The 23,034-nt window shown below is 41.0% G+C and overlaps 1 protein-coding gene across 3 annotated transcripts in view; it reads right to left on the reverse strand.

Moving 5' to 3' along the window:
• The window catches only part of LOC147098593 (vinculin), a 151,878-nt gene that overhangs the window by 10,202 nt on the left and 118,642 nt on the right, over window positions 1–23,034 (reverse strand). Inside the window, exons 13-19 of one of the 3 annotated variants that reach the window (XM_085970451.1) lie at window positions 22,214–22,342; window positions 20,609–20,758; window positions 19,983–20,091; window positions 18,293–18,595; window positions 17,381–17,505; window positions 15,738–15,920; window positions 5,767–5,976 (exon numbers count right to left, since the gene is read on the reverse strand). In XM_085970451.1, the coding sequence (XP_085826577.1) occupies window positions 5,767–5,976; window positions 15,738–15,920; window positions 17,381–17,505; window positions 18,293–18,595; window positions 19,983–20,091; window positions 20,609–20,758; window positions 22,214–22,342 (1,209 nt within the window). The remainder of the gene's footprint in view (window positions 1–5,766; window positions 5,977–15,737; window positions 15,921–17,380; window positions 17,506–18,292; window positions 18,596–19,982; window positions 20,092–20,608; window positions 20,759–22,213; window positions 22,343–23,034) is intronic. The other 2 variants (XM_085970453.1, XM_085970452.1) reach the window with 2 other exon arrangements.

The raw sequence follows: 23,034 nt of genomic DNA on the forward strand, positions 1-23,034 counted from the left end.
TAGAAATTGGACTTGCGCCCAAAACAAATGGCTAGTTAACAGAGTGATCACTCCATCTGCCGGTCTGGGATGGTGCATGCCAAATTCAGCATTTAACCGGCAAAATCTGAACTTGGATGGAGCGTTGCTATACAGCTCGCTTGTTTGGAACTCAATATTTGGACCAACTGCAATGCTGGCAGGGGCTCTCAGGTAGGTATAGGGAGGGGGGGGGGGTGGGGGGGAAGTGGACAGGATGCAGGAGAGTGCAGACTGGCAGCAGCCCACAGTAGTGCTGTGGAGCCAGGAGAAGATCTTTTGCTCCCCCTTCCTACACATTCAGTAAGTACAATCCACATTCAACGGATCATCCTCCGCCATTTCCGCCACCTCCAGCGTGATCCCACCACCAAACACATCTTCCACTCACCTCCCCTTTCAGCATTCCGAAGGGACCGCTCCCTCCACGACACCCTGGTCCACTCCTCTATCACCCCCAACACCCCTTCCCCTTCAAGCACAGGAGATGCAACACATGCCCTTTTACCTCCACCCTTCCCACTGTCCAGGGCCCCAAACACTCCTTCCGGGTGAAACAGCGATTTACTTGTACTTCTTGCAATTTAGTATACTGTATTTGCTGCTCACGATGCAGTCTCCTCTACATTGGGGAGACCAAACGCAGATTGGGTGGCCGCTTTGCGGAACACCTCCGTTCAGTCCGTAAGGGTGACCCCGAGCTTCCGGTCACCTGGCACTTGAATTCTCCGCTCCACTCCCACCTCACCATCCTCGGCCTCTTACACTGTTCCAATGAAGCTCAACGTAAGCTCGAGGAACAGCACCTCATCTTTCGATTAGGCACTTTACAGCTTTCTGGACTCAGAGTTCAACAATTTCAGACCATAACCTCGGCCCCTATTTTTTTTCCCCCATTTATTTTATTTATTTATTTTATTTCTCTCTCCCACATGGCAGCCGTCTTTCATTCTGCCATTTACACTTCATCTAGAGCCATCTTTTATTTCTTAACTTGTCCCATTACCATCTCCTTTTGCCTTGCACCATTCTCTTAATCTCTCCTGCCTTCCATCCTATCACAGACCTTCCCTTTTGTTCTTTCCTCCCCTCCCCCCTTTCCCTGCCCCTGCACTTGCTTAAAAACCCTGTTCGATCTCCAGCTTTTTCCAGTTCTGACAAAGGGTCCTCGACCTGAAACGTTAACTCTGTTTCTCTCTCTCCACAGATGCTGCCTGACCTGCTGAGTATTCCCAGCATTTTCTGTTTTTATTTCACCCACATAAGTGCCACTGGATGCTGAAACCCTAGACTATTTTATGGTTTCTAATCCAGTGGAGCAGAGACAAAATGTAGCTCCCCGACTGATCATTTAAATCAGCACAGACAGTAAATCAAAGCTGCATGGCTCAGCTACTCAGTAGATAAGTTCACCAAGTCATCAGGAAAACTTAAAATATATACTGTAAAAATAGTGTGTTTCAGGGATTGAACACTTTCAGGACACAATGGTTCAGATCAGAACAGGTCAAAGGGGTACTGAACATATCCAATAAAATAAAGGCCATCTTCTCACTGTATTCGGAATCAATCATTTCAATTTTTGAAACTGCAGTATTTAACAAAATAATTGCCAGTTCGGAGGCAACTTTAGAAGTTAAATGTAACAGGGTTACAAAAATCCTACAATCCTCAAAAAAATGATAAAGCTTACTTTCAACCCACCAAATTTGTTAGCTTTGGAATATAATGTGTATAAATGTGAAGTTATCCACTTTGGTAGAAAAAACAGAAAGGCAGAGTATTTCCAAAATGGTGAAAGATTGGGGAATGCAGATGCTCAAAGGGACCTGGGTGTCCTTGTACATGAGTCACTGAAAGTGAATGTGCAGCAAGCCATTAGGAAGGCAAATGGTATGCTGGCCTTCATTACAAGAGGATTTGAGTACAGGAGTAAAGAAGTCTTACTCCAATTATATAGGGCTTTGGCGAGAACACACCTGGAGTAGTGTACACAATTTTGATCTCCTTACCGAAGGAAGGATATACTTGCCATAGAGGGAGTGCACGAAGGTTCACGAGATTGATTCCTGGGATGGCGGGACTGTCGTATGAGAAGAGATTGAGTAAACTAAGCCTGTATTCTCTTGAATTTAGAAGAATGAGAGGGGATCTCATTGAAGCATACAAAATTATTACAGGACTTGATAGGGTGGATGCTGGGAGAATGTTTCCCTTGGCTGGGGAGTCTAGGACCAGGGGCCACAGCCTCAGGATAAAGGGTAGGCCATTCAGGACTGACAGGAAAAGGAATTTCTTCACACAGAGGGTGGTGAATCTTTGGAATTCTCTACCCCAGAGGGCTGTGGAGGATCAGTCATTGGGTATATTCAAAACAGAAGTCGATAGATTTCTGACTAGTAAGGGCATCAAGGGATATGGCGATAGGGCCGGTGAATGGAGTTGAGGCAGAAGATCAGCCATGATCTCACTGAATGGCGGAGCAGGCTCGAAGGGCTGAATGGCCTACTCCTGCTCCTATTTCTTATGTTCCATTAATTCATTGAAGTTAAGAGCTCCAGAATTAAATTTCTCGAAGACAAAATAAAAAATTTAAAAATCCCAGTCACCAGGTCAAATGTGAAAACTCCATGTTTAATTGAATATAAGTCATTTCTGATGGCACTCAGAATCATTAAATGTTCCAGAAAGGGGTCACGTGCGCTGGCTCTCAAAGTGCTCTCCACTTAGTTGTATTCCCTCAACCTTTCCTCGTAGCCTTTTTCTAAATTTTTCTTCGTAAAATATTTATCCACTTGCCTTTTAAAAGCTATTATGCTTCCGCTGCTGTTTCCATAAAGCATTCTCTGTCTGAACTACACTCTGCTTTATAAAAAATCCTGCTACTTGAATTAGCAAGTTAAAAAAAAAAAGTTCCTCCAAATCATGATCATTGGCTATATACTGGGGTCAGATTAGTATTTCCCGCATAGGCACGGTGTTAGTGAATAAACTTTACCCGTTCTGTCATCATTTTCAAAATATTAATTGCAAAATTGTTTTTGCAGAATAACCCAGTTAACTGCTTCTTCTCATCAAACTAATTGATCACAAGATAAGCTTTCCACCAACAACAGTATCGTCAAGGGCCGAGCATTGGAAAAAGTGAGGCGTTTCAAGAAAACCAATGATTGCAAACTCATTGAAATAAATGTTGAAAAACTCAAGTAAGTTCCTATGCTCTAGAAGGAATAGTAACATACAGTCACTGGAACTAAATGAGCTTTAACAATCTTCTATTTAAGTAAATACTATTGGCAATGTAGGACTGGATTGACAGCTGCCCTGCAACAGCCTCAGGAAATATAGTGATCAGTTCAGACTTCAGTTTTTCTTTGAATCCTTCAATTCCCAAGTTTATTGATGTTGATTATGTTTTAATTGGCCAACAAATGCTACCACTAAAAACTAAACTGATATTCAAAGTTTAAAAAAATTCTAACACTATAAATTAACACACTGCAAACTATTTGCTTTAAAATGTAATAGTGTGATTAAAAACAAGATCAGGCATTTAATCATGCATACCCAAGAACTGCAACACATAGATGAAATGTTAGTAAAAGCAATAAGGTATGCTATTGTATCTACAATAGTTGATCAAAATCATTTAGCTGCAATACAATCAGGTAAGTGCTGTTAGTCCAGACTAAATCTAGAAAGAAACAAAACTTCATTCAATGGCACAAACAATGTTCTTGTTAGTAAGGCTGTAATCTAGAAAGGAAGAATGTCTGTTATATATTTTTAAGGATAACATTTTAGAATAAAAGTGCTGCACAGTTGCAGAAGATTCATGTTTATGCTACATAATCATTTGAAAAATCAAAAAGTTTGTAACTGAATTTACAACAACCACTTGCATTTATATAATGCCTTTAACGTAGTGAAATGTCCCAAGGCTCTTAAATTTAAGTAATACTTGTCTTGTATTACTCTATTTTTAAGAGGTCGACTTTCAGAAATTCTCAAATAAACCTGCAGTAGTTTTTCTGTATTAAATTAATGAATTTTATATTTTTTTGCCTTTGACGTACTGAAATTATTGCATAGACTTAAGTAATGACACTCTGAAAGATGGTATAGTATACAAAACAAAGAAACCCTACAGAGAGACACTACATTAAGTGTTTTGGCCAAAGACCCAACCATTCTGCTGCATATCTTTTATGTCAGTCTCTGGCAAGCTGCCAATGGCCCGGGAGGTGATCACAACTTAATCCATGACTGAGGACGATCCGAATCGTCACCCAACTGAAAATGGACGCAAAGCAGTTCCAAGTGGTTCTCCCCCAGCTGGGTGACCAAAGGTGATTTCCACTGGCCTTCGGTTTTCTCTGGACAACGGAGAATCTCTCCAATCATGGTGAAAGTACTGACATGCTTTTTCTTCCTTTAGTATTGGGGGGAGGCCAAGGTACTGGAGGGAGGCCAAGGTACTGGAGATTAAATATCCCTCTGAAGAATGTTCTTCCCTTTGAACCGGTTGGGTCGCAAATTATTCAGAAAGCAATCCAGTATGAAAACACAACCTCCAGTTTCCAAAGAAATGCTACTGCAGAAGTCCCCCATTCTAATTCCTGAAACTGTCTTCGTTAATGGACAGGTCAGCAGATTTCACTGATCAGAATTTCGAAAACAGAAATGTTCCATCAATTTCAGAATATTTAAGTCATTACATTACACATTTTCTGTTGGCATTATCAAAAGTTATTGCATCTGACAGAATGCCAATTTTCTCAATGTCTTTAGACTATTAGGTAAAGTAATAATCGAGGACGAGTGCAATTATCCTGGTTAGATGGTTTCAGTCGTAAAGCAGGAAAGTAAACGTCCTTTTATAATTCTTGTTAATGCAAGGCAACAACTTCTGGGCCACAGATAAGCATTCATCATGACTCAAGTATAACTGAATTTCAATCGTTATCATATAATTGCAATTGTAGCGAAGATCAATTAAGACATAATCTTAGCTTAATGACTGTTTCACTTAAAAATGGATATTAAAAAAAAAATCTAAGCCAAATATGTCAGACTATTGGAATGAAATGGAACTTAATTTGATTAAGGCCCAAGAAATTATATTTCTACCTTGAAAATGCCTTAATAGTAATAATGTCAAGCACAGCTGAAGCCAAGAAATCACAGACACATTTGCTATTCTTTGGCTACACACCTTGTGCTAGATTTTTCACCCATGGAAAATCCATCCCAAATTCATATTTTAAAACAATTTTGAATATTTTCTGCAGACAGTCTTCCTTTAACAGTTACTGCCTAACCCCCAGTCTCTACTTTTTATAGCCATCTTAGTATTAGCCCTTTGGGGGAAACAACACAGACAAATTAAATGACTTCATGAAAAAAGTTACAATATATTTACAATCTGGAAGTCATTCAGAAACTGTCATCTATGGCTTCACAGGTGATGGAGACTATGCAATGTTCAATGTCAACAATCGAGATCTTGGTACACTCAGGTTTGCCAGACAGCAAAATGCCTCCAAATGCATCAAAGTCAACTCTTAATTGACTGCTGACATTGATGAGGAACTTGTGAAGCCAATCTAATTTCTTCAAGAATACAGACAAACGTTTTACTTCAGGCTCATGAAACCCAGCAAGAATCTACAGTGATGCAAATGGGTCAATGTTTCGAATGACTGGATGCACACGAACCAATTGCCAGTGGGAAAAACTGAGGAGTACCTTACTAGACCATTTTCTTGCTTCTCGATGCAAAGACTGAGCAGCAGCCAGAATTGGCTGGTTAACTGGCTGATTTGTAGGCATTAAAAGTAGCTCAGGCTCGTACTCATCTTCATTGTCAGAGGGAAGAGTCAACTCAACATCATCGTCATCATCATCATACACATCTACATCAGCCTCAATTGCTTCACTTGCCTCAGTCACATCAGGCTTTAATGGTAGCGAGTGCAGAGGGGAGGATGGAAAGACAGTGAGAGTTAGTAGGAGAGACAGAAGAAGGAAAGAGAGGATATGAACGGAGTTATTTTAGTAATTGGGTATCTTCTTGTTCTGTAGGGAAGGAAAGCAAAAATGCATCTGGGAAAATCAGGAAGGGAAGAACAGATGGCTATTTTTAGCTTGTGGCTTAACTTACTGTCAACTAATGGAAGCAGATGAATCATGCTCGAGGGAAAAGGACAAAGAAGGATGGCATTTTTCCATAGAAAAAGCTGAAAAACGTTCCTGCACATTCACTGACTCATCTTTTGACCTTTTGCATAACTAAACAGCAGGACAAAGACGAAAACGATAATTACATTATTCAATGATCTGAAGCAGAATCAGTGGTAGCATGCACAACAGCGGGGGCTGAACGCAAAAACATATACAAGCTTGGATGCTGGAATGCAATAGAATGATGGAACAATGAAGGTCATGCCAGGAATCATCACAAGTTATATCCTTACGGGAATGGAAAGCAAAGATAAAGATACAGGTTAGAAAGTACAAACTCAAAAGGTCAACAGAAATGCAGGAATTGCTAATCAATGCTATAACAAAAAAAAGAAATTCAAGCTAACATATGGGAGGGTAAAGCTTTAATGAAACAAAGATGAAATGAAAGATTATCGTTGTCAAGCGAAGGATAAAGAAGCTTTCATAAGTTGAAGAAAATTAATTCTAGAGTTAGTAGAACCTAACAGTGAATAAGAGAGAACTTTCAACAGATTTACCTAGACACATTGACATCAATTTTAACAGCACCGCCACCCCCCCCCCCCCCCCAACCTTCCCCAACACCCTGGGCAAGAGAGTCAGGGGTTAAAATATCAGGATCTAGCAATCTAGCAACCAGACACCATTCCCATCCATTTAAATTTTCATGAACCTAAATCAGGCCATTGATAGGACTCCTGCAGGCGGGGGCAACATTTTCAGAAGTCACGGCCCGATGACATCATCAGCACCGTGACTTAAACCGCGCATCGGGGGAGGCCCGTGCTGTGGGATTCCCAGCAACAGATCAGAGGTTCAAGATTTGCTCCTTTTCGCACTCATTGTGGGCCAGGAGGAGCAGGAGTGTTTCCCCCAGAACTCGCATGGAAGCCTTCGGCCTCCCCCAGCCTCCCCCCTTCCCCAGCCCCAATTGCAGCCCAGAGCTTGCAGACTTCACCCTCCACCCCTCCCATAAGCCCCAGCCCCAATGAGGCTTGCAGCCTCTCTACTGACGGTCAGGGATTGTACCCATCGATCCCCGGCTGCGCCCTCCTGCCACAACTTATCGCTCCCACCCGACGGCGAGGAAGTCAATGTGGCTGGCTGTCAGCCCAAAATTATTTAACAAGGCCTCGTCAGTAAGATCTCCACGTCCCCAGCCTTGCCGCGTTAGTTGCCTGTTACCAGGCTCCCCAACCTTTCCTTTAATATCAGGGTGCCAGAGTAGCAGTCTTTATTTATTTTAACAGTTTAGAATTTGACCAAGGATTTTTAAATGCAAAAAAATGTACCTCAGTACAGGCATCCCAACTCACCTTTTGGTCTATTAACCCAGCTATATTATTCAAGCAAATACATTTGACTAGGGTGCGAATTATCTATTACTCAAATGAAAAATAAAGTTCCATCCATACAAGAAAGTTGAACATTCCAACATTCGGAATTAAAAATCTATTATCCTATTTTTAAGCACAGAAAACACAGGACGGACTGGGGAGTGGGGAAAGAACAGGAGGGGAAGAGAACAATTCTATGCAATAGTTAGTTCTCTTAAGCCAGTCATGGTTAAATTTGCAAAAATCAAACTTCCATGAGAAAGAGAGCTTTTATCTTTCCAACTCTAATCTATCCTTTTTCAAAAAAAGCCACTACTTTTCTCAATGCAGCTAAATTTGCAGTATACAAGTGTCCAAACATTTCACTTTCGTAGTTCAGAAATCCTAGGCATGCAGAACAAAGACTTCTTCCAGCCAACCTTGCAGCTTCATCTCAGGATCAAGCAGCGAGGTGAATTTGTTGCAAAAAAGGCGGAAAATGGTTGCAGGGAGGGAGGGCAGGGTGTGGTTACACTAACCCAACACTCAGTACCCTTGATGGGGAGCGAGTCTCACAGCAGGCATACCTCTTTGCCAAAGCACCTCATGAGGGCCTGGATTAAGCAGTTAGTGATAATTAGGCCAGCAATTGCCTCGAACATCTAGACATAATGCAAGCTGCCCTGTGTAGGTCCTTTAACCATGACAGATATCTGTTTTACAGCTCATGAGGAATCTCAGACTTGGACGACAAGCTGCCAGAAGATGTTACCTGGAGACTGTATACGAGAGCCAATACCCATATATCCAGGTCTTCGTACCTAGCACAACTGGGTTGCAGAGAAACAAGGAGATGCTGTGGGTCTGTGCCTCTAACTGATGGAACCACCATTCCATGGGGTTTATATCCATGTTTTGGACAGGGGGTCTGTAGCAAAGCACTCACTTTTTTTTTATATAAAAGTGAGTTGTGCTGCTCACCATCCTGCTTATGAGGAGTTCCTAGTATTTGCTGCCCACCTAGCAAGGCCTTAAACCTTAGTTGTCTGTCAATTAGTTATTCTCCTTGTAGGAGGTAGACTAGGTCTCTCTGGGGCTGTGGTGGCATTAAGACGACACACCAATGAAAATTCAGAAACAATTTCACCTTGTCATCAGATTCGCAAGTCAAATATTCCAGGGCACAGTTGATGATTGACCAACCAGGGCAGGGAGGGAGAGGGTGGAGGGAATTGGAGCAAGAATATAGTAAGAAAGAAATTTGCAGGAAATATTTTCAGAAGCCAAAAAAATTAAATTCAAACACTAAAATAATCAAATTAGCATATACATTCATTATACCGCTTCAAAGCAGAGAAACTGTGAATTTTAATAACCCCATCCCTAATTCTGAATCTAAAGAACACATCTATAACAACATCTGGAATAATGGCACCTCTTTCAGCTATTCTACAAGTCATCTCTACTTCAATTGTTTAAATGGGTACATTCAACCACCAGATGAGTTAAATGTACAATATCAATTAGTTGACAATAAAGTATTATCCATCTCTGTTTTTACAACAATTTTATACAATAGGGAAATGGTTAATGGTAGCTTTGTGCAAAGTTATTTACAATCCACAGTGCATTACAAACACCATTTTTGTTCAATTATTATAAATCTTAAAACTAATACTCAGAAGTTGATTATATACAAATCTTAGGGGGCCTTTACTGACCCATTGCTCATTTCATTTTGCTGGATGAGGATTGTGCACAAAAGCCCGCCGCCCCGAGCGAGATTACAGAAAAGGAAAGATGACCTACCTTGTAGGGTCATATTCATTCTTTGAATAAAGGCACCTTTCACACAAAGATCAGTTAGAAAAGAACAGAAATATTCTATTTTTCAGGGAGGAGACACGCACACACACACTCTCCAGTAATGATCTGACATTTTTGCTATTGGTGATATTATTGTGTCAGCACAGACACAATCCTCCCAATCCACTCCCATATAGTATAAAAGGACTTATCGAACTCAAGGAACACCAATTTGTTTTCACAAAACCCTTTCCCTTTCTCCACCTAAAGATAACAGCAGTGAGACTACATCGAACGCATCCTTAGCAAAGGCACATGGTAGGCAGAATGGGAGTATGTTGTGTGGGAAATGCTTCCAATCCTATAAGGTAGCTCTCCTTGTATTTACTACCAGTTTCCTACTCACATTGATAGAAGCTGACAAAGTATTGCAGTCAAAATGACACGGAGTGGATCCTTTGTGCAGGAGCAGACACTAGGACAGATCTGCCGAATTAACGCAATTTACACCAAAGATTGCAGCAGTGTTTTATGAAGATCTCTGTATTACTCTAGCTTTGCAAATGCTATCACGAGACACTCAGCAAGTTATCAGAAGGGAGTGAAGGATTTGCATTTATACAATACCTTAAATGACCTCAAGTCATCCCAAAGTGCTCGACAGAAAAGTAAATACTTCTGATTATAGTCACTGTTGCAATGTAGGGAAATGTGGCTGCCAATATGCGTACAGCAAGGTCCCACAACAAGCAATGAGATACATAACCAGATAATCTGTTTTCCAGTGATTTTGGTTGATGGATAAATGTCAGCCAGGACACTAGGAGAACTTCCCCAGCTCCTCTTCAAATAATGCCATGGGATCCATTTGAAAAGGGCAGACAGAGCTTCGGTTTAATGTTTTTTCGGAAAGGCGGCACCTCTGACAGTGCAGCACTCCCTCAGTACTAGACTGGACTGTCACTCTAGATTCTGTTCTTGTGTCTCTGGAGTGGAGTTTGAACCCCTGGTCTACTAATTCACAAATTGAGAGTGCGACCACTAAGCTAAGGCTGCCACCTAAAAAGTCATTGATATATCCCACAAACAAATCTAAAAAAAGGAAAATTGGGCAAGTATTTGAAAAGGAAGAAAAAAGGACATGGGGAAAAAAGGGAGAAAATGGAATTAGAGTAGACAGCAACTAGCACTGGCACAGATGCAGCATGCTGAATGCTTCCTTCTGTGCCACGGTTTCTATGATTAAAACTTATTTGATTCGACAAGGAGTCTTGGTCTTACAACAGAAGCATTTACAAGGACTTACAAAGTGATTTAGTACTGTCCTTGCAAAATGTCAGAGTTCTTATGGGAACAATGCCCCAATTCACCATTAAATTATCAGTTTTGTTGAATTAAGAGATAACCATATGCAAAAAAATTGGTTGACATTTAAGGACAGCATAAATACCATACAATATCAGATTGGGTTGAGCCACGGATACCAGCAAAGTAATTTTCTATGACAAGAACTCGAGTTCCCAGATCAATAGCTCAAAGGGGAGATATATGAAATTACTGTATAGAGGAACAGATTTAAATCTCGTGGAGACACAAGCGGCGGGGGGGGGGGCATGGAAAAGTTTCAATTTCCATATTCCCTTGGTAAAATGAAAGGGTGTTTCACAAGAGAACCACAGACATGTGGTAAACATTTCATTGCTACCAAAAAATATGAATTAAGTTGAGTTTCAAATGGAGGGCAAGTAGGTGTTAGAGGTATTTCAAGATCAGAAGAGTCTCATAGCTCAGGAGGTTATAGTTCTTATTAGAACACCACTGAAGGAATTTCTTCCAATATATGATGTAACCACAATTAGAGGAGAACATCCTAGAAGCCAGTTAAAAATGAACCAGCCGAGCAGAACTCCTCGAGAAATTAACTCCTCTCAACACCCAGTCTATCAAGTAGCTGGTTGGATCTGGGTGGAAATATTCTTCTGTGACTGCAAGGTCAGTGGGACACTGCTCCATGCTATGGAATTAGAGAACCATGATTTTCAACAACTGTCATCTATTCCAACAGATCTTTAGAATGATCCTTGGAATAGAGCAGAAATAATGAAATGCACAGAGAAACATGTGTTTCCAGAACAATTAGTCATCCAGATTCCAATGTAAGAAGTCACACAACACCAGGTTATAGTCCAACAGTTTTATTTGAAATCACAAGCTTTCGGAGCGCTGCTCCTTTGTCAGGTGAAGTGGAGAGATGCATAAAGACACAGCTTATATAGTCAGAGAATAATGCCAGGTGATTACAGGTAATCTTTCTAACTGCCATTTATCACACCTCGGCAGAGAGATAATCACAGCAATCAAAGGTGTGAATGGTGTCCAAACAGGATAGTCAGGAAAACATTACATCAAAGAACAATGAGGTGGGGTCACAAGGGGTCAAATGTTGCAGATGCTGGGGTCTGTATGAAAAACAAAAAAGACAAAAAAAAACTTTTTTTTGCTGGAAATCACAGCAGGTCCGGCCACATCTGTGTAGAGAGAACAAGCCAACGACGACTCGAGTCTGGTGGGGTTACATGTAGCGTGACATGAACCCAAGATCCCGGTTGAGGCCGTCCTCATGAGTGCGGAACTTGGCTATCAGTTTCTGCTCTATGATTTTGCGTTGTCGTGTGTCTCGAAGGCCGCCTTGGAGAATGCTTACCCAAAGATCGGAGGCTGAATGTCCTTGACTGCTGAAATGTTCCCCGACTGGGAGGGAACACTCCTGCCTGGTGATTGTTGCGCGGTGTCCGTTCATCCGTTGTCGCAGTGTCTGCATGGTCTCGCCGATGTATCCTTTCCTGCAACGTATGAGGTAGACAACGTTGGCCGAGTCACATGAGTATGTACCATGTACCTGGTGGGTGGTGTCCTCACATGTGATGATGGTATGTGTTGATGATCTGGCATGTCTTGCAGAGGTTGCCGTGGCAGGGTTGTGTGGTGTCCTGGTCGCTGTTCTCCTGAAAGCTGGGTAATTTGCTGCGAACGATGGTCTGTTTGAGGTTAGGCGGCTGTTTGAAGGCGAGTAGTGGAGGCGTGGGGATGGCCTTAGCGAGGTGTTCGTCGTCATCGATGACATGTTGAAGGCTGCGAAGAACATGGCGTAGTTTCTCCGCTCCGGGGAAGTACTGGACAACGAAGGGTACTCTGTTGGTTGTGTCCCGTGTTTGTCTTCTGAGGAGGTCTATGCGATTTTTTGCTGTGGCCCGTCGGAACTGTCGATCGACGACTCGCGCATCATATCCCGTTCCTACGAGGGTGTCTTTCAGCGTTTGTAGGTGTCCATCGCGTTCCTCCTCGTCTGAGCAGATCCTGTGTATTCGCAGGCCTTGTCCATAGGGGATGGCTTCTTTAATGTGGTTTGGGTGGAAGCTGGAGAAGTGGAGCATCCTGAAGTTGTCCGTGGGCTTGCGGTAGAGTGAAGTGCTGAGGTGTCCGTCTTTGATGGAGATTCGTGTGTCCAAGAATGAAACCGATTCTGAGGAGTAGTCCATGGTGAGTTTGATGGTGGGATGGAACTTGTTGATGTTATCGTGTAGTCTTTTCAGTGATTCTTCGCCATGGGTCCATAGGAAGAAAATGTCGTCAATGTATCTGGTGTATAGCGTTGGTTGGAGGTCCTGTGCAGCGAAGAAGTCTTGCTCGAACTTGTGCATGAAGATGTTGGCATATTGGGGTGCTACTCCTCAGAATCGGTTTCATTCTTGGACACACGAATCTCCATCAAAGACGGACACCTCAGCACTTCACTCTACCGCAAGCCCACGAACTTCAGGATGCTCCACTTCTCCAGCTTCCACCCTAACCACATTAAAGAAGCCATCCCCTATGGACAAGGCCTGCGAATACACAGGATCTGCTCAGACGAGGAGGAACGCGATGGACACCTACAGACGCTCTCGTAGGAACGGGATATGATGCGCGACTCGTCGATCGACAGTTCCGACGGGCCACAGCAAAAAATCGCACAGACCGCCTCAGAAGACAAACACGGGACACAACCAACAGAGTACCCTTCGTCGTCCAGTACTTCCCCGGAGCGGAGAAACTACGCCATGTTCTTCGCAGCCTTCAACATGTCATCGATGACGATGAACACCTCGCTAAGGCCATCCCCACGCCTCCACTACTCGCCTTCAAAACAGCCGCCTAACCTCAAACAGACCATCGTTCGCAGCAAATTACCCAGCTTTCAGGAGAACAGCGATCACAACACCACACAACCCTGCCACGGCAACCTCTGCAAGACATGCCAGATCATCAACACAGATATCATCATCACACGAGGACACCACCCACCAGGTACATGGTACATGCTCATGTGACTCGGCCAACGTTGTCTACCTCATACGTTGCAGGAAAGGATGCCCCGGAGCATGGTACATTGGCGAGACCATGCAGACACTGCGACAACGGATGAACGGACACCGCGCAACAATCACCAGGCAGGAGTGTTCCCTCCCAGTCGGGGAACACTTCAGCAGTCAAGGACATTCAGCCTCCGATCTTCGGGTAAGCATTCTCCAAGGTGGCCTTCGAGACACACAACGCAAAATCGTAGAGCAGAAACTGATAGCCAAGTTCCGCACTCATGAGGACAGCCTCAACCGGGATCTTGGGTTCATGTCACGCTACATGTAACCCCACCAGACTAGAGTCGTCGTTGGCTTGTTCTCTCTACACAGATGCGGCCGGACCTGCTGTGATTTCCAGCAAAAAAAATGTTTTTTTGTCTGTTTTTTGTTTTTCATACAGGCCCCAGCATCTGCAACATTTGACCCCTTGTGACCCCACCTCATTGTTCTTTGATGTAATGTTTTCCTGACTATCCTGTTTGGACACCATTCACACCTTTGATTGCTGTGATTATCTCTCTGCCGAGGTGTGATAAATGGCAGTTAGAAAGATTACCTGTAATCATCTGGCATTATTCTCTGACTATATAAGCTGTGTCTTTATGCATCTCTCCACTTCACCTGACGAAGGAGCAGCGCTCCGAAAGCTTGTGATTTCAAATAAAGCTGTTGGACTATAACCTGGTGTTGTGTGACTTCTTACATTTGTCCACCCCAGTCCAACACCGGCATCGCCACACCATCCAGATTCCAGTCCAACATGTTGACAATTCTCAAGTGGAAATATTAGAATTAGTGATTGCCAAGTGACACAGAAGTCTGCTGATGGACAACCCCAAGTTCAGATGATGACTCAGATACCTTCAAATGGATCAACCATTCATGCAGGTGGGCTGCACGTAGAATCAGCTGCTGCACATAGAATCAGCAATCGAACTATCCACTTTAGTCAAGTGCTGAGCAGAGATGATTGCTTTGTGGTACAGAGCTCTGCCTTATTTTACAGACCAAATGACTTTTGTGTCATCTCTCCACAATACTAACTCGCCCCACACCAGATCCTGAAAATGAGCCTAAGACAATGATGCGATTAAGTTCAAGCCTTCTGATATGACAAATGGAATATCATGCCCAGTCTGGTTGGATCCGAGGTCCTCTTCCTCTATAGTTTGTCTAAATATTTCAAAATGCTCTTATTTTGAAAATATACTTTTCCATTTAATTTTCTCCTGTCGATAGCTGCTTACTAATGCCAAAACACAATCAGGTTGGCATTACATTTCGCTATGATACCCATCAGTGTCACTCTAGTTTGCAAGAGGAATGATTCAAGCAGGATGAGCCAAACAAATCACCTCTTTTTTTACTGTCATGCTCTCACCCAGATAAAATAACTGCAGGGATTTTAGGGAGACTGGTAACCATGGATGTGCACTTTGGTCTTGTTGGGAAGTCATGTGTTGCGTTAATGGAGCACTCAAAATGCAAGTTTCAATGTCTTCAATGGAATTTTTTTTTTACCTATTTCATACAGCAACAACTAATGTTATGGTTGGTTTAGTTAATGAGCTTAAATTATCATTCAAAATTTATGAGCTGTAATTTGTGTGTTCAGTGAACACATTTCTGAAGTTTTCTATATGTGATCTACCATGAAGTTACAAATGATCTACAGGTTACAAAGCAACTGTATTATAATAACACTCTTATGCTACGATAAAACACTTAATTCTAGAAGGATAGAAATAAAATCAGCACGTGTTATAGATCAAAAGAGAGAGTTATGGAAACAGTTAATTCAAGTAACATCACTGGTTGAAATGTAAGTTTCAAATAGACAACAATCTTGACAGGAAATTAAAATGAGAAATTAGAATATACACACAAGAAATAGAACGGACATCTGAACTCCCAAACCATGAAACAAGCTTTGTTTGTGTCTTTCACTTCCTTAGACCAGTCAAGCTCTTACCTTGCTAGACCACTTCCTGGCTTCATCATGCAACTGCCTAGCGGACTCCATCATAGGCTGATTCACTTCTCCCGCTTTCATTTCAGGGAATTCCTCATCTTTTTCCTCAGGAGGCGGCGGCCTTGGTGGAGGAACCTGACCCTCAGGAAGTGGTGGTTTGGGAGGAGCAGGTTCGTCGTTCAGCTGTAAACAATGCATTGATTTAAAAGCTCAATATAAAAGGCAAATTTAGCATAAAGCTAACTATTTCTTAATTACATAAATCATAGGAAACGAGATACTTGAGAAAATTATTTTTACACGATAATTATACAAAAGGCAGCGATCTTGCACTGGAATTTCACAGTGTTATAATCTGCCTTACTTTGTATTTTTAATTGATCACAATTTAGTGGTAACTAAGCAAAACTCCCAAGAGGTTTTACCCCAATGCAATACAAATCCAAACACTCCATTACTAATCCTCAACTGACTGACCAACACATTATCAGTCAGATGCTGCCACATTTTTGATTATATATACATATAGCAAAGTATAATAGTTAAGCAGGAGAAATTTCACACAATGCACATCAGTTTCTCTTCCCACCCCCACCACTAGTTTAATAAAGTACAATGGAAAACTTGTGAAATTCTCTCATGTTCAACTGAATTGTGGAAAATGCCCTATACTAAATGATAGATTTTTTTCTTTCATACATGGGTTGAGCTACACAACACTGGAATAAAGTACTAGCGAGTGGTGGAAGACGTAACCTAATCAATTAAGAGCATGAAACAAAGAGCACACTGGTTTAAGTGCAAGGTTTCTCATGCGAGAGCAATCCATTAAAAATGCTGAGTGGCAACAGTGTACACTGTGTGACACCATTTTCTTTAGAATAGGTGATTTAACAGTGTGATCACAGCTAAGAATGAATGTGCAAGTCTAAAACAGTCCAGATTGCATCATGAACCAAAATTATATAACTGCTATTCAGAAAGACTCAGGATCAAAGACCAACAGGATACATTTCACAAGACAACACATTCAGACCGGGTCGATAGACTTCTGAAAAAAAAGAGACGTTTAATTCCACTTAAGCTGTTGCAATATCTGTAGTTTGATAGAAGTTGCATTATGAACACATCACCAATATGGTCTGTTACCAGTTTCAGACAATTGGTAGCATAAATGGGGTTTTAACTTTATACGATTCAAAGACCTCATTCTATTAGAACTGAAGTAAACCTGTCCAAGTTCCTCAACTATGTTCTCTCTGCAACAAATACAACTTTTGCCAGTTTTATTGTAACTACATTATACGCAGATTAAGCACAGCATTTTACTTTGTCGTAAAAAATGGTCAATTGTATACTACACTCTACTACAAAACTTGTATCACACATATAAGTAGTAATCCCATGTGAAACAAGGAGGCAGAAGTCTTCCCTACTGTAAGCATTCATATTTAGGACTTTTTAATTACGAATTCTGCTGACAGTTTGGAGTCTGTTAAATTATGGATATTATTTTCCCAGTGTGATGTCCCTACTATATGGCTTTCTTTGTAAACCACTTTGGTAGTAACATGATTTCTTTAATTAGCTAAAACAAACCATCAATCCTCTTTAGTTGTGTTAAATATCAAATGTAGACATACATGGAGCTGATCTAGATCAGGTGGTGGAGGAGGAAAGTCTGGCTCCTGAGGCTGGAAGGCTTCTCGAACCTTGGCCACAGCACCTAAAATTCGATATCCTGAATCCAAGAAGCTCTTCTGCAAACCTACAGGTAAGAATTACAGATTATCAAACAAAGTAAACTGGCACAGTGCTTTAAGTAAACAAACACTCATATTTTTGAATGATACATAAGCTTAACAAAAGGTTCAGAGATTTAACCGACAACAAAAACTGCAAAAGCTCATCCCCATCAACAAAGTAAAACATGACATTTTTGTTGATGTACAAAACTGCTCTAAGAGTGTTGCAAGTAAAACCATAATTCAATTTTTACAAATCACACCTCATTGTTCAGTTTAGTCACTTTTACTTAACTCAAATGCAGGCTACCGTTACTTCCAGGCCATAGCAAGATAGAAAATGCATCAGTCCTGGAAGTAAAATGGCAAGCACTGATACGTGTGGTTTCATTTCTCCTCCCCAAAACATCACTTGGATAAATGACATTTTAGAAACTGCACAGGAACTAGATTAAGCGGCTCTGAAATGTTAAATTCAGAGGCAAAAAAAATCCAAATTCAACAAAATCATATCAAGTTGTTATGGGTAGGGGGAAATTAGAGGGAATCGTTGCCTGAAGTCGGAAGAAATTATCTTATGCACCTCAACATCAAATCTTTAACGCCACTGCTAGAGTGCAACAGTTGGTCTTTTTCTTGTACCCTTGACCTAGAGTGAATAATCTTATCTTTAAATGTCAGAACAACAAAGCGTTTGCATTGCTCTTGATTTTACCTGTTACATTACAAACAGACAATCCTCAGTATGAAACAGGCACATTCAATCTCGTGGAAGTGCAAAATGAGCGATGAAACCTGTATGTGTCTTACCAGGATCTGAAATGTTCCCAGCTACAGCTTTAGCATCCATTACCATAGGCGAGATGGTTTTGCTTAGTTCATCAGATGCTGCCTTCACTGATTCACGGAATTTTGGGTCTTCAGAGTTCTCAACTTCCCTCTTGGCAACCAAAAGAATTCGGTTTGCACGACGAGCAATGCTTGTTGCTCCAGCAACCAGCATTTGAGGTTGTACATTGGCCATGGCTACCTTGCACTTGTCTATATCTTTCTTGATGGCTTCCTCAGAGGCATCCAATAGGGACCTGGTATCAATAGCTTCATCCACCAAACCTATATGATGTATGACACATTATTACCCAGTATTATCTGCACGAAATTGAACAAATATAATTCTAAATTTTAAGCCGTTACTAAAACTCATCTCATCCAAACAGAAGTCTCCAGTTTGGTATAGCTGGGGAATTGGGGTGACATGGTGGCACTGTACACTACACCAATGAAAATGGGAGAATGCAGCCATATCCTCCTGACTAACAATCTAGTAACATTCTCAGAAATAGTACATTTAAACACTTGTACAATTTCTTAAGTTATGGTGAAAAACAGGCATTCAAGCCTCGCAGTGTCATGCAGTAAAGGGATGCAGGTTTTAATTCCTGATGTCATAAGTGCTGCTTGGAGAAGGGAAAATTAAAAGCTCCTGGGAGCCACTTGAACAGAAGCATCAGCAGATATTTGGCAGCAGACAACCATGTGCCCAGTCAGTCATGAGCTACATTGACCTGCAACTCCTATAGAAGGAGCTAAGAGGGTGGGGAGAGGGAAATAAAGGGATTAACATTTACAAAGCGTACTAGGAATCAACTTCTTAAAAATGGCCGATTCAGATTAATAGGTTGCCACTTGTTAATTTTAAATGCTCAAACTAGACACAATTCTTTAATTTAGAGAGATGAAGTAGACTGTAATGACAAGTGATCCATAATAGCAGCAATACAGAAGCTCCTATCGCCCACTCCACATTACAGAAACAGTTTTACAGCAAGATTAGCAAACAGTGGTTACACGCCATGCTGTGCCATGGGGTGGTAAGGTGTGGATTCGTGGCCCCAATCCCCACACAGCAAGCATACTGTAAGGGAGGGGTGGAGAAACTGGATTTATTTTTAAAATATCGGAAAGATTTCCAATCAAGAGAGAAAAGGGTGATTTATGCAATTACATCAACTTTCTCTGCAAAACAGATAAGCAGAAAAAAAGTGTGTTTGAAGCAATTTCTATTAGGGTGAAGACTATTGGGTAAGTTCACCAATTTCACGGGGGACCCATGCTCGAAGGGAGCACGGGTCAGAGATTGGATTACAAACACTATGGCACATATTTTCCAAAAAGCTATTCTATCAAGCGCTGCTCCCTATTGAGAACACAGGATCAACGAACTCACTCTTAAATTTGACAAGCTGGTTTAATTTTCTTTTTCACTATTAAAGAATCTTTCAAAGCACAAAGGTATTTGATTAGACCCAAGATTATTGCCATTGATTATTTTGCCAACATATTGTTTAGCTACTGACGGCTTCGAGCTCAATGTAAGTTTGGTTTACGGAGCTACCACTTGGGATAGCCAGTGACACAAGGAAGCAGGTTAAAAAAGTTACTTAATGGGTTTTTGCACAAGAACAGTATAACTCGAAAATTTTCAAATGCTTCTTCTCACCAGTCATTTTTTCGACATTATCAATCCATTGGTTCTTCATGGTTTCAAAATGTTCATAGGCAGCCTGGTTACCAGGATTTCTCAACAAGATGCGAGCAGCTGAAACCACCTGTACAAGTAATATTCAAAGTGAGTATTTGAAGGGATGGGAGCAAGTTGAATATTTCTGCAGCAAAGACAATGCCTGGAGCCCCTTTCACCCTTCCAGAGCTATACTAATGGGTTTAGAACCATGTGGCTGACAGTTGAGGGAATGAAAATAAAAAATGTTGAAAGTGAAAAAAAAATTAATGCCACATGCAGCTGATTCAAATAGCTTGATCTATTTTCCAGTTATTCCACTAGATGGGGTATTCCACCTTGAAAAGAATGAGTGCTTTGTTACACTGAAAGTTTTCAGTCAGCAGTTACTGAACTACATCTGGGTCTGCATGAAGTATCAGCAACCCACACATATATATGTGTATGTATAATATATAGCAGTTAAACTGAAGAACAGAGTCAGGTGGCTAAAATGGAACAGAAACACAGGGTGGAAGTTATAGGAAGAAATATTTAAAAAAGGAGTACTTTTTTTTTTTTTTTTTTAAAAACAATCCTGATTGAGTGTTTAACTAAAGACCTACCTGTGGGGTTAACTCTCGAGCGGACTTTACAGCTGTCTGTATACCTTCTACTGTGGTTTTGTTTGCAGCTCCAACAGCAGCAGCTTTCTCTGCTGTAGCACCCAGTTTGGCAGCATGATTCTCAAAATAAACTGCCCTCTCCTCAAACATCTGCAAATACAGCAACATTTTAGTATTTTTATATATTGATTGCAAAGTAGCTACAAGCAAATGTAATTTTCCTTATTAATCTGACAATCATGATGTAAAACTTTCTAGTTCTGTTGGTCATAATAGTTTATCAGATTTAAAATAAAAGACTTAATCAAAACAATCTCTATTTTTATTCCTGAATTTCTTTGTCAGCTTTGGTAATGCACTAACTGTATCCGAGAGATTTGGAAGGCAACCTACACCCAAGTCTCCACTGATGTGAAGCAACCGTAAAAGGGTGCGAGAGAGACAGTCAAGGTGACAATCCTCACCCAGTGAAGGAATCACTCCAACTCTGCTCAATACATTCCAACAGCAACATGGAAAAGATCAAATATTCAGCAGTGTAGTATATAGAGGGTGCAAACCCATGTCCCACTGCTCCACAATCCCATGCATTGGTGTTCCAATGCATTTCATCACCACATTGGTTATCGGCAAATTAAATAATTTACCACCGCAACAGCTCTCGTTTGCATGGTCACTTTTTTTTTAATCAACTGATTGGTAGTATTAAATTACAAGTACGGTTCTCGATCTGGTCGCCATTTAGAAGTTAAATTACAAAAGTATCACAAACACAATAATTCACATATCACAATTTCAACTATTACTGCAATCTTCAATAGCAAAATACATAAGTTTAACAGGTATGTAAAATTGAAACTTTTGCTAGCTTAGGTTAATCATTCTAAGACTAGGAAAGCATTTGGCACAGACTATGCTGCTTTGGTTCCCTCATATCTCATTTAATAAACACAGGATGATAGAGTGGTCATTGTGCACTGCATGACTTCCTTCAAGCATGTGAAAACCTACCAGCCAGAAATACCACAATAGATATTTGAACAGACAACAGGCTGTAAATTATTTAGGATGGAAAGTACCTTTTCAGTGCACTAAAGACTTACAGAAAATCCCAAGTAAAAAGTGACAAGTCAAGGCCATGTGGTCCATTAAAGCGCATGTCTCAAAAATATCACAACCCAACCTTTGAACAACTCCAATATTTTTGTCCAACTTACTCAATGCCATTCTAAACTTTTACTCAAGTTCTTCTTAACTTTAGTTTTCAATTTGCTTTCCACTAAAATTTACATCCTCCTATCCTACTTTCCTGGCTTACTTTGAAGTAATAATCTGGGTTTACTTTATCTATTCGATGTACCCTTTAAAAAGTTAATCACCAGATTGCTTTCCCATAAAAATATCATTCGCATCCATTCTTTGGAAAGAATATTTCACTTTTCTGGGAAGTGCAAAGAAAATTCAGTGCTCTGAGCTCATTGCTTGTTGCATCAATCTTTTGTTTTGCGACAGAAAACTTCTGAAAACTGGTTTACTTTGTCAAGTCAAACGTATGTTCTAAGCAAACACTCGTGTTTGAGATCAAATCTCCAGAGCCCCACTTACCTCTTCTCTATTTGGTGCATCCCGAGGAGACGTGGCTGCTACAGCAAGCAACTTAATTGGAGTGGTAGTGTCGCTGAAAACATCAGATACTTCCTGGGTCATGACTTCTTGCATTTTGCCTTTTAGGTCCTAAGTGAGAATAAAGGTGACAAAGTATTAGTATTTTGCCTTAAAGAGATTACACGAGTCTAACATATAAAATGTGCCTCGTGTAAATTAACATTTTATGGTACTTTGCAATGGGAATAGATGGAGACAAAGCACAAGGTAAATAAATCTGATGGGAGGGAATAGTAATGATGCATTCAAAATGTTTACTTTTAAGATAGCCTTTTAGGGCAAAGACAAACCTAGTGACGCCAAATGTTTTGGAAAATAAATAGAATGTGTAGGCTAGGATGTATTGCTGGAGAAGACTAACCAAGTAACATGAGATATTGCCTTCAAGGGACTTAAAAAAATTAAGATCTTGAAGTTGATTCACTGGGGCACAAGGAGCCAGTGCAGATGAAGAAAGGGATGATGGCTGTGTGGGATTCTGCAGAAGAGAATGCAGACTTTGAAGTTCTGGATAGGCTGAAAATTGTAAAAAGTGGAGAGCATTGGAGAAATTGGTCCTCAAAGTGATGACTGTGTGGGTGAAGAGTAGATGGCCCTGTGGCATTTACAGCCTGCACCAACACACAGTGGTAGCATGGTAGGATTCAGGTTCATGCAATAGCGCCACACATTACAAGCTCTCCATTTGAAACTGGCCTCCGGTAAATTTAAATTAAGTAGATGCTTTCTGAAACATTAGAATAAATAAAAGCAAAATCTAT

Source organism: Somniosus microcephalus, chromosome 29 (assembly GCF_052327205.1).
Source record: "Somniosus microcephalus isolate GS21.2 chromosome 29, FLI_Smic_1.0, whole genome shotgun sequence".
Classification (NCBI taxonomy): domain Eukaryota; kingdom Metazoa; phylum Chordata; class Chondrichthyes; order Squaliformes; family Somniosidae; genus Somniosus; species Somniosus microcephalus.